Source organism: Nansenia antarctica, assembly GCF_963989245.1.
Source record: "Nansenia antarctica genome assembly, chromosome: 6".
Lineage (NCBI taxonomy): Eukaryota > Metazoa > Chordata > Actinopteri > Argentiniformes > Microstomatidae > Nansenia > Nansenia antarctica.
In genome coordinates, this window is record NC_137676.1 from 73,628,887 (window position 1) to 73,641,386 (window position 12,500).

General features: G+C 43.7%; 1 protein-coding gene across 1 annotated transcript in view; it reads right to left on the reverse strand.

The window, feature by feature from the left end:
- Positions 1 to 12,500, reverse strand: part of LOC308160961 (unconventional myosin-X-like) — a gene marked incomplete at both ends in the record, with an annotated part of 79,598 nt that overhangs the window by 56,627 nt on the left and 10,471 nt on the right. The window contains 2 exons of the mRNA XM_080534884.1: positions 897 to 1,026; positions 3,624 to 3,730. Of these exons, the coding sequence (XP_080391010.1) occupies positions 897 to 1,026; positions 3,624 to 3,730 (237 nt within the window). The remainder of the gene's footprint in view (positions 1 to 896; positions 1,027 to 3,623; positions 3,731 to 12,500) is intronic.

The following is a 12,500-nucleotide window of genomic DNA, read 5'->3' on the forward strand; positions in this document are numbered from 1 at the left end:
CTCTGTAACTAACTACCTCTGTAACTAACTACCCCTGTAACTAACTACCTCTGTAACTAACTACCTCTGTAACTACCTCTGTAACTAACTACCTCTGTAACTAACTACCCCTGTAACTAACTACCTCTGTAACTAACTACCTCTGTAACTAACTACCTCTGTAACTACCTCTGTAACTAACTACCTCTGTAACTAACTACCCCTGTAACTAACTACCCCTGTAACTAACTACCTCTGTAACTAACTACCTCTGTAACTAACTACCTCTGTAACTAACTACCTCTGTAACTAACTACCTCTGTAACTAACTACCTCTGTAACTAACTACCCCTGTAACTAACTACCTCTGTAACTACCTCCCTCTGTACACCGATGGGAACCCACCAGCTGCCAGTTAAATCTGGAACGCCCGGCGTTCGAGAGTGCCAAGCGTTTTAAGTAAGTGTTGTTTACAATACTTTGACTGGCTCCTGAAATTAAAAAGAATTCACCTCGGCACTCGAGAACGTTGACATTTCGGGAGGAGGCCTTATCAATCCACCCTCGGGACTAAATGAGTTTAGACGACTCTCGAATTCCCCCCCCCAAAGATTCCCTGGAAAGCAGGTCTCATCCGGCCGAGGGGAATGCTAGCTTGTGTTGCAGCACGTTTGAACTCCAACTGTCACCTCCTGGTTCATTACCACAGCAGAGGCTTGGTGTTCGGTGAGCGACACAGAGAGAGGTGTTGGGGTGAAGGTGAGAGCTACCCAGCTCCTGTGGTGGTCAGTGTTGGGGTGAGGGTGAAGGTAAGGGCCTCTAGGCTCCTGTGGTGGTCAGTGTTGGGGTGAACGGTGTTCAGTGTTGGGGTGAACGGTGTTCAGTGTTGGGGTGAACGGTGTTCAGTGGCCTCCTACCTCCTTTGGTGGTGATCTGGGCCCCTCCCGCGGTCATGAACTCCACGTTGCCTAGCAACAGCACGGCAGACAGCAGCCGGAACACCTCCCTCACCTCCTCCACCCCGAACTCCATCACCGCCAGAGCCTCCTGCAACACACACACACACACACACACACACACACACACACACACACACACATCTGTCAATGCACTGGTATCATCTGGTGTGAATAACATCCTGTGTGTAGCATAACTGGTTGTTAATAACATCCTGTGTGTAGCATAACTGGTTGTTAATAACATCCTGTGTGTAGCATAACTGGTTGTTAATAACATCCTGTGTGTAGCATAACTGGTTGTTAATAACATCCTGTGTGCAGCTTAACTGGTTGAATAACATCTTGTGTGTAGCATAACTGGTTGTTAATAACATCTTGTGTGTAGCATAACTGGTTGTTAATAACATCCTGTGTGTAGCATAACTGGTTGTTAATAACATCCTGTGTGTAGCATAACTGGTTGTTAATAACATCCTGTGTGTAGCATAACTGGTTGTTAATAACATCCTGTGTGTAGCATAACTGGTTGTTAATAACATCCTGTGTGTAGCATAACTGGTTGTTAATAACATCCTGTGTGTAGCATAACTGGTTGTTAATAACATCCTGTGTGTAGCATAACTGGTTGTTAATAACATCTTGTGTGTAGCATAACTGGTTGTTAATAACATCCTGTGTGTAGCATAACTGGTTGTTAATAACATCCTGTGTGTAGCATAACTGGTTGTTAATAACATCCTGTGTGTAGCATAACTGGTTGTTAATAACATCCTGTGTGGAGCATAACTGGTTGTTAATAACATCCTGTGTGTAGCATAACTGGTTGTTAATAACATCCTGTGTGTAGCATAACTGGTTTAATAACATCCTGTGTGTAGCATAACTGGTTGTTGGCTCAGCACTACTGTAACTGACTGTTTTCATAATGTCAAAATGCACTGATAGTATTTATGTCCTTTAGATATTGTACATTTATGATAAAAAGCATTTAAAATGTGTGTGTGCGTGCGTTTGTGTGCGTTTGTGTGTGTATGTGTGTGTGTGTGTGTGTGTGTGTGTGTGTGTGTGTGTGGGTGTGAAGGCAAATACAGCACACGCTCAACTGACAGACAAGGAGCTTGTAGCACCTCAACAAGGTATATTATTATGTTATATATAGTATATATATATATTATTATATATATTATGATATATTGTCCAAGCAAGACCTTGAAAAACTCATCCATGCATTTGTTTCGAGTAGACTTGATTATTGTAATGGTCTACTAACAGGCCTATCTAAAGGAGTTGTTCGTAAATTGCAGCTCATCCAAAACGCCGCTGCTAGGGTCCTAACAAAAACAAAGAAATTTGAACACATTACACCAATCCTGAGATCCCTGCACTGGCTACCAGTCTCTCAGAGAATTGAATTCAAAATCCTCCTAATTACATACAAATCACAAAATGGTCTTGGACCAAAATACATATCAGATCTCCTCCCACCCTATATTCCCGTTTTATCTATTTACTTCTTATATTTGCTTTTATTCATTGTAATTTTTATTTTCTTATGCTCCTCTTGCTGTATTTTTAAATAATGCATGTAAAGCACTTTGAATTGCCCCTGTTGTATGAAATGTGCTATACAAATAAACTTGCCTTGCCTTGCCTTGCCAATATTATTATGTTATATATAGTATATATATATTATTATATATATTATGATATATTATTATATATTATTATGTTATATATATTTATTAACAGTAAATACAGCAGATGGCCTCCCATCCAACATTTTCGGACATGTTAAGTAAATAGTGTTTTTTGTTTTGTTTTTGTCTTTTTCTTGTTTTTGTTTAGTTTTTTTCTTGTTTTTGTTTTGTCTTTTGTTGTTATAACTATTTCTTTCTACACATGTTCGAAATAAATCTTTCATTCATTCATTCATTCATTCATTCAATCCTCATGCATCTAGTTTAACCTTGCTGGGTTGGAGGTTCCAGTGTGTTGAAGGCCTCTGGCGCCCTCTGGTGGGTCATATCAGTAGAACAGCCAGGGTGGGGTCATGGTGGGGTCATGGTGGGGTCACAGTCATTTTCTTTTTATATCTTTGCACTCGATCAATTGTCAGGACCCTCCTTTCATGACTTTTCCTAGATATGTGCATTCTACCACCCAGTATCCTTACATTTTCAAAAATCACGTCAGGATAAGCTAGTATAAAGATATTCTGCAGTTGTTTTTCTGGAGGCAGGCTAGTTTACTAGAAGCGCCCTCTAGTGGTCTTTGTGTGCAAGTAGCAGATTCCAATTCTAAAGAGGGGGCCTGTTAGAAGAGCAGGTGAAATAGGCACGTCTGTCCTAGTGATATGGAGCTTGTCGACACAGCCATCACCATGACAACAGCCATCACCATGACAACAGCCATCACCATGACAACAACCATCACCATGACAACAACCCTTACCATGACAACAACCATCACCATGACAACAACCCTCACCATGACAACAACCATCACCATGACAACAGCCCTCACCATGACAACAGCCATCATCATGACAACAACCCTCACCATGACAACAACCCTCACCATGACAACAACCATCACCATGACAGCAGCCATCACCATGACAACAGCCATCACCGTGACAACAGCCATCACCGTGACAACAGCCATCACCGTGACAACAGGCCTCACCATGACGCTGTGGTACAGCTGCTGGTCGTCCAGACTGCGGTCCTTCACGCAGCCTGATTGGCTGAGGTAGTGGTAGGCCTCCGGACCCTCCGACAGGAAGTACAACTCTGAAACACACACACACACACACACACACACACACATAAACATAAACATGATTGTTAGCACCTAGGGCTTGCATTTAATTTCGTTGTACCTGTTACAATGACAATAAAGATCATTCATTCATTCATAAATACACACACACACACACACTAAACCCTGTCACACCTACACTCTCCTCCCTCTCCCTCTGTTAAACTAACCCTCTATACTCCATCTGTTAAACTAACCCTCTATACTCCATCTGTTAAACTAACCCTCTATACTTCATCTGTACGTGTTCACAGTTGTATTAATGTTGCTGTTTATGTCTGTTATGTTTATGATCTATCATCCTTGTATTCATAGCTTTCAGTCACGTGGTTTCTTCCCTAGCAACCACCAAACTGACGGGCAAAAAGTATCATAGCAACATCGCTCAACATGGCTGCCTACTATTTAGACCACCTCACTCATGAAGAACTATCAAGATACACGACGGTGATAGGAGTGGAGGATTGACACCATTCAAATAGTGTTGGATTCCCTGTCTTCTACTCTATCCGGACACGTTAGAATTATTTTCCTAACCCCCGGAGAATCAAAGTTATTGACCTGCAAAGGGTGCCTCCTTGACCGGCTTTTCCCGTGAATAACACCGGTTATGGAGGTGGTACAAACATAAGACTATTATTGCTAAATTCACCATCAGTATACGGTCATTTTGAGCCCTTAACCACCGCGCTGACACCCCGAGAAGATATACTTTTAATATGAAACTCGATCAACCGGGCGTTCACCGGCTGCTGGACGAAACTCCCAACTCCCGCTGTCAGCGAGGCGAGGGAATATTTCTACCCGGGAATTCGCTCCTTGCTGTGTCCACGGTGATAGGAGTGGAGGATCGACTCCATTCAAATAGTGTTGGATTCCCCGTCTTCTACTCTATCCGGACACGTTGGAATTATTTTCCTAACCCCCGGAGAATCAAAGTTATTGACCTGCAAAGGGTGCCTCCTTGACCGGCTTTTCCCGTGAATAACACCGGTTATGGAGGTGGTACAAACATAAGACTATTATTGCTAAATTCACCATCAGTATACGGTCATTTTGAGTACTTAACCACCGCGCTGACACCCCGAGAAGATATACTTTTAATATGAAACTCGATCAACCGGGCGTTCACCGGCTGCTGGACGAAACTCCCAACTCCCGCTGTCAGCGAGGCGAGGGAATATTTATATCCGGGAATTCGCTCCTTGCTGTGTCCACGGTGATAGGAGTGGAGGATCGACTCCATTCAAATAGTGTTGGATTCCCTGTCTTCTACTCTATCCGGACACGTTGGAATTATTTTCCTAACCCACGGGAAATCAAAGTTATTAACCCGCAAAAAGTGGGTTTTGCCCGTGGGTTTTGCCCGCAAAAAGTGCCTTTTGCCCGTCAGGTGGGCGTTTCCACTATGCTGTGACGTCACATGAAAGCTATGAATAGATTATGTTATGTCTATACCGGTAATCTAATATCCTTGTATAGATTATGTTGTCTATAATCTATTATGCTTGTATAGATTCTGTTATGTCTATAATCTATCATCCTTGTATAGATTACCGGTATGTTATGTTTATAATCTATTATGCTTGTATAGATTGTGTTATGTTTATGATGTGTTATCCTCATATAGATTATGTTATGTTTATGATCTATTATCCTGGTACAGATTATGTTAAGTGTATAATCTATCATCCTTGTACAGGGGGGCTGGGGGGGGGGGGGGGGGGCAGGCCATGCAACTGATCAGGTCTTACTCAAGGACACACTAGTGGTGGTGTTCCCAGGTCTTACTCAAGGACACACTAGTGGTGGTGTTCCCAGGTCTTACTTAAGGACACACTAGTGGTGGTGTTCCCAGGTCTTACTCAAGGACACACTAGTGGTGGTGTTCCCAGGTCTTACTCAAGGACACACTAGTGGTGGTGTTCCCAGGTCTTACTCAAGGACACACTAGTGGTGGTGTTCCCAGGTCTTACTCAAGGACACACTAGTGGTGGTGTTCCCAGGTCTTACTCAAGGACACACTAGTGGTGGTGTTCCCAGGTCTTACTCAAGGACACACTAGTGGTGGTGTTCCCAGGTCTTACTCAAGGACACACTAGTGGTGGTGTTCCCAGGTCTTACTCAAGCACACACTAGTGGTGGTGTTCCCAGGTCTTACTCAAGGGCACACTAGTGGTGGTGTTTCCAGGTCTTACTCAAGGTCACACTAGTGGTGGTGTTCCCAGGTCTTACTCAAGGTCACACTAGTGGTGGTGTTCCCAGGTCTTACTCAAGCACACACTAGTGGTGGTGTTCCCAGGTCTTACTCAAGGGCACACTAGTGGTGGTGTTCCCAGGTCTTACTCAAAAACACACTAGTGGTGGTGTTCCCAGGTCTTACTCAAGGTCACACTAGTGGTGGTGGTCCCAGGTCTTACTCAAGGACACACTAGTGGTGGTGTTCCCAGGTCTTACTCAAGGACACACTAGTGGTGGTGTTCCCAGGTCTTACTCAAGGGCACACTAGTGGTGGTGTTCCCAGGTCTTACTCAAGGACACACTAGTGGTGGTCTTCCCAGGTCTTACTCAAGGACACACTAATGGTGGTGTTCCCAGGTCTTACTCAAGGACACACTAGTGGTGGTGTTCCCAGGTCTTACTCAAGGACACACTAGTGGTGGTGTTCCCAGGTCTTACTCGAGGACACACTAGTGGTGGTGTTCCCAGGTCTTACTCAAGGACACACTAGTGGTGGTGTTCCCAGGTCTTACTCAAGGTCACACTAGTGGTGGTGTTCCCAGGTCTTACTCAAGGACACACTAGTGGTGGTGTTCCCAGGTCTTACTCAAGGACACACTAGTGGTGGTGTTCCCAGGTCTTACTCAAGGGCACACTAGTGGTGGTGTTCCCAGGTCTTACTCAAGGACACACTAGTGGTGGTGTTCCCAGGTCTTACTCAAGGGCACACTAGTGGTGGTGTTCCCAGGTCTTACTCAAGGACACACTAGTGGTGGTCTTCCCCGGTCTTACTCAAGGTCACACTAGTGGTGGTGTTCCCAGGTCTTACTCAAGGACACACTAGTGATGGTGTTCCCAGGTCTTACTCAAGGACACACTAGTGGTGGTGTTCCCAGGTCTTACTCAAGGGCACACTAGTGGTGGTGTTCCCAGGTCTTACTCAAGGGCACACTAGTGGTGGTGTTCCCAGGTCTTACTCAAGGACACACTAGTGGTGGTGTTCCCAGGTCTTACTCAAGGACACACTAGTGGTGGTGTTCCCAGGTCTTACTCAAGGACACACTAGTGGTGGTGTTCCCAGGTCTATCCCCTAGACCAGTGGTTCCCAACCGGGGGTACGCGGACCCCTAGGGGTACGTGAGGGGATTGCAGGGGGTACGTGGAAAGATTTGGAATTATAATTTATTTCCCTTTCCAAAAAAAATATTAAATATAGTCGTTTCATAAACCTGTTGTTAAAATGGTACGATGCAACTTAAGTTCCTCCCCGACAGGTGATGACTGTAACACAAGTGGTAGTCACGTCACATTTAAATCACGTTCACGATAATTTTCGCGCGATAGTCAGCTAGGCCTGTCAGTATACCGCAAAGATGGACAGATGGTTAAAACGACCAGCTACAGTAACGGTCAGATCAGACGGTCAGATCAGAGGCAGATCAGACGGTTAGATCAGAGGCAGATCAGACGGTTAGATCAGAAAAAAGAAGGAAAAAAAAGGACCCCGCTATTATTTGGAAACATGTTTTGTGGGGATTTACATGTACATCGGTTGATCCACCACAGCCACAGTGCTTTTTCTGCGGCGAAGTCCTGGCTAATAATTCAATGAAGCCATCCCATTTACAGCGGCACCAAACACCTAGCAACTGTTGGTAAAACTGACGACTTTTTCAAGCGAAAACTGTCAGAGTTCAAGTCAAGTCAGGCTACACTGAAGAAAGCGGCAAGTGTGTCAAGCAAAGCACTGGAGGCGTTTTTTGATTGATTGAAAACTTTATTAGAAGATTTGCAGAAGTAGGTACATGAAAGTACATATTACATACAAGGTCAACTAACAGGATAAAAACCCAAGAAAGCCACTGGCTTATTTCAATTGGGGTCCTTGATTCTCAATTCATCGTTACATGTAAGACAGACAAAAAAGCTAGTACTATCTACAAGACCTATGCTGTTTCATTACTAGTGGCTAAGTAAAAAAAAAAAACATTCAATCGCCGAAGATCTGATTTTGCCTGCCGCTATGATTTTGGCTAAAACTATGCTGGACAACAAAGCAGCTGACGCGCTCAAGTTGGTACCGTCCGTCTCCCGTCGGATTGATGATATGTCCATAAATATTGTCGGACAAGTGGTGGATAAAATGAAGCAAGCAGGTCAGTTCGCTTTGCAATTAGATGAAATGACCGACGTTAGTGGGGAGGCTCAGCTGCTGGCTGTTGTGCGTTATAAAGAAGAGTCGGACATAAATTAGCATATCTTGTTTTGCAAGACGCTGCCAGGAAAGACAACTGGCGAGGGAATATTTCTGATTATTGACAGCTTCTTCAAAGACAACGATCTGGAGTGGAAATGCTGCAGTCACATCTGTATCGATGGAGCGGCAGCAATGACGGGTAAGGTGCGTGGGCTGCTTGGGCGTGTGATGAAGGTGAACCCCCAAATTAAGTGGATATACTGTATTATTCACCGGGAGGCACTCGCCAGCAAAAAGATGAGCCCCGAGTTAAGTGCAGTTATGGACGACGCAGTTAAGGTGATTAACTTCATTCAGTCCCGGCCAATGAACCACAGACTGTTTCAAACTCTTTGTCATGGCAGCGGGTCAGAGCATGAACAGCTACTGCTTCACACAGACGTTCGCTGGCTGTCTCGTGGCAAAACGCTGCTGCGGCTCTATGAATTGCGCAACGAGGTGTTTGCTTTCCTGACAGAAAACGACCACCCTCTTGCAGCCCTGTTTGAGGATGCAGTGTGGGTTGCGCAGCTGGCATATCTTGCTGATGTCTTCACTAAGCTGAATGAGCTCAACCTTTCACTTCAGGGTAAGTACTCACACATCCTTAACATGTATGACAAAGTGAATGGATTTATAAAGAAGGTTAAATTATGGGAGAGGAAATGTAAGGATGGAGATGTGAGCTGTTTCCCACTGCTTGATGGCCATCTCGCCACCACTGATGCTGACAGAGGTCCTGTGGTGAAAATAGTTAAAGCACATCTGTCCAAACTTGACACTGACTTCAACCAGTACTTTCATGACATTGAAACAAAGTCAGAAAAACTGGACTGGGTGATGAACCCATTCAGAGTGAATGACAGGAGCAGCAGCAGCCTTCCTGCAAGCCTGCAGGAAAATCTGATGGACATGTCCTCTGATCGTGGGTTGAAGATGGCACATGCTGACAAGTCATTGACAGAGTTTTGGTGTGATGTTGAAAAGGAATATCCAGTGCTGGGAAAGTGTGCATTGAATGAACTTTTGCCTTTTGGATCTACATATATGTGTGAAGTGACCTTCTCAGCTTTGACCCACATCAAAACCAAGCCAAGGAACAGACTGAGTGTGGAGAGCAGCCTGGTGACTGCTGTTGCCACACTGCCTCCAGAACTGTCAAAGCTTATGAAAGAGAAGCAACCTCAAGTGTCTCATTAAAGCTCAACTGATGAAAAAAAGAATTGCAACTGCTACTGGGTGAGTCAGAATATTTTTCACAATGGTGTAAATATCTATGTATTAAAGGGGAGTGGTTCAAATGATTTTCATTAATAATCAGTAGAGTTAGATAAGAAGTTTAAGTGTGTGTGTGTGTGTGTGTGTGTGTGTGTGTGTGTGTGTGTGTGTGTGTGTGTGGATGGTTGGGGGTGTGGGTGGCTGTATTGCAAGTGCAACTGACACTTGTGATGATATTCTGGTTCAATTAGCTCTCGTCCCTGAGAGGGAATTTGTGATAATCATAATGTCTTGAATGTGTTCTCTCTCTCTCTATGTGTGTGTGTGTGTGTGTGTGTGTGTGTGTGTGTGTGATAAGTTTGATCCTGTCTCATCTTGTCTGTTTCCTCTCCCCATCAGTCAAGACTCTGGGATGAGAAAAGGATGACATCACTGCACCTCAGACAGAAGCCAAAGAGGAGCAGGAGAAAGGGAAAAGAAACAGATATCAAATCAAATTCATTATTATTTATATTCTATTTTCAGTGAGTGTGTGGGCATGTAGGTGTACACTGTTTTTTTTCCTGATTGAAGTGGTAACAATTAACCATTGAGGTGGCCAGGTGGCACATGTATTGGCCAATTAGCTCATGTAGTCTAATTTTGAATGGCAATGTTTTGAAATGGCAAACATGTGACTTTATGTCAGATTGTTGTGTGCAGAAAACCGTGTTCAGTGCATTTAAAAAGTGCCATTTTGAATAGCAAAATGTGTGTAAAGCAGAAAATGTGTTTAGAGTTTTGGAGACATGAGAAGAGGTTTTGCTCTCTGTGTGTCAGTAATAAATGTTATATTTGCAAGTTAGAGTTTAATTGAAATTTTTGGGAAATAATCAACACGCATGAGTGAGGGGGTACTTCTGGCATGGCAAAACAGCTCAAGGGGTACACAAGACAAAAAAGGTTGGGAACCACTGCCCTAGACCACCACTACCTCCAGATCCATCTGTACAGCTCCAGACATCCACTTGGAATTTTAATGAGACTCATGAAAATTCGATAAGTTTGTTACTTATTTTTCTGTTATTAATTCAGGAGCTGCAGTGAGATCTGAAGTGGAGGGGGCTATGATGAGGACGCCAGTTAGCATGCAGATGTTTCACAGCTGACGAGAACAGGGTGTGTTTAAACAGTGTTGAAGTGTGTTTACTGTCACACCTCTGAATTAAGTATAAGCAAAATAAATTGAAGTAACAGTTTATTAGATATAAATAGTCGCTTTTTTTCTCTCCTTACGCACAAAAACACGTACCGAAACCGAACCCGAAACCGTGACACAAACCACAAACCACAAACCTACCGAACCGCGGGCCAACTGAACCGTTGCACCCCTACTTATTTTACTTATTCACTTTACTCATTATTATTATTATTATTATTATTATTATTATTATTATTATTATTATGATTATTATTATTTTGTATCTTGACGCTGCAAAGCCAATGTTGAGGAGGAACCAAAGCAACAGAATGACCCTCTTCTGAAACACCTTCTGACTGAAACATCAAATTCAAGCACCTTTCAAGGACCTTCAAGACTCAATTCCTTCAAATTCAAGGACCCAACACGGCATAGTTTGAGACAGAACTAGTTGACGAGCTAAGTAAAACATTTTTGTATATATATATATTCTTTTTTTAGAGAGAGAGAGAGGGGAATTCAAGCACTTTCAATGACCCATGTCTATTTTCAAAAACTTTTAAGGCCTTGATTTCTTTTTCTCAAATTCACAAACTTTCAAGGATTTCAAGGACCCGTGGGAGCCCTGCTAATAACACAATAATAACACGTTAATAACACAATAATAACACGTTAATAACACGTTAATAACACGTGGGAGCCCTGTCTTGCTGTGACACTGAGAGATGGAATAAAAGCCCTTCTGATTCCTAAACAAACCTCCCTATTAAAAGTCTACTTTTCTGGGGTTTTCTTTTTAGTGTGTGTGTCTCCCCCCCCTCTCTGTTCAGCACCTACGGTCGTGCCTGACAGCCAGTGTGTTGGCGGGGGGGACGGACGGACAGCCAGTGTGTTGGCGGGGGGGGGGGACAGCCAGTGTGTTGGCGGGGGGGGGTGTGATGTTCTGGGTGGAAAGTCCCCTGGTCTCTGGGGGGGGGGGGGGGGGGGACGGACGGTAGGGCTGCACGATTTGGGGAAAAAATCGAATTGCGATTATTTGGACAGATATCGCGATTGCGATTAATTTGCGATTATTATTTTTTTAAATAGCAAAAAAAAAAAAAAAAAAAAAAAACGTTTTTGTAAAGTGTGGCCATATCTCCGGCTAGGAAGGTCGTATCAACGTGCAGTTTGTTTGTACGTCTTCAGGGGACTTAGAGGCTCCCTCCTCTAGCACCCCCACAGCCCGAGCTACGAGTGAAAGAACTAAACTTACATTGGGTTGCTTTAAAGTTGGGTTGCTTTAAAATCAAGCTTCAGATTAAAACATGTGATGGAGCATTACTAACCTGACTCAGGTGGTTTGTTTCACACAACCATCTAGGAAAGCTTAATTGGAAGCTGTTTGGAAAAGGGCAGGTACTTTCAAAAAATACTTGGCAGGTGATTGGATGAATCTATCTATTTTCAGAGAGCATTACCACATGATACCATCAAACTACTTCTGCTGAAGCCATTATCCACCATGAATGTTGCTATTGCTAGCTACCGAAACGTGGGCGTTTCACGTGCGATGTTGTTGGTGTGCGTTCATTGACGTTGACGTTCATTGACGTTCACGTTCATTGTTGACGTTCATTGTTGACGTTCATTGACGTTGACGTTCATTGACGTTGAATCCGACGCGCTGTATGACGTATCCCATACGGGTAGTGGTGGTCTAGTGAGTTGGACTTGTGATCGGAAGGTTGTGTGAGTTCAAATCCCGCCTGAAACCACACCACTACTAGTGTGCCCTTGAGTAAGGCACTTAGCCCTCAGTTACTCCAGGGGGAATGTCCCTGTAATTCGTAATTGTAAATCGCTTTGGATTAAAAGCGTCAGCTAAATAGCAAAAAAAAAAAAAAAA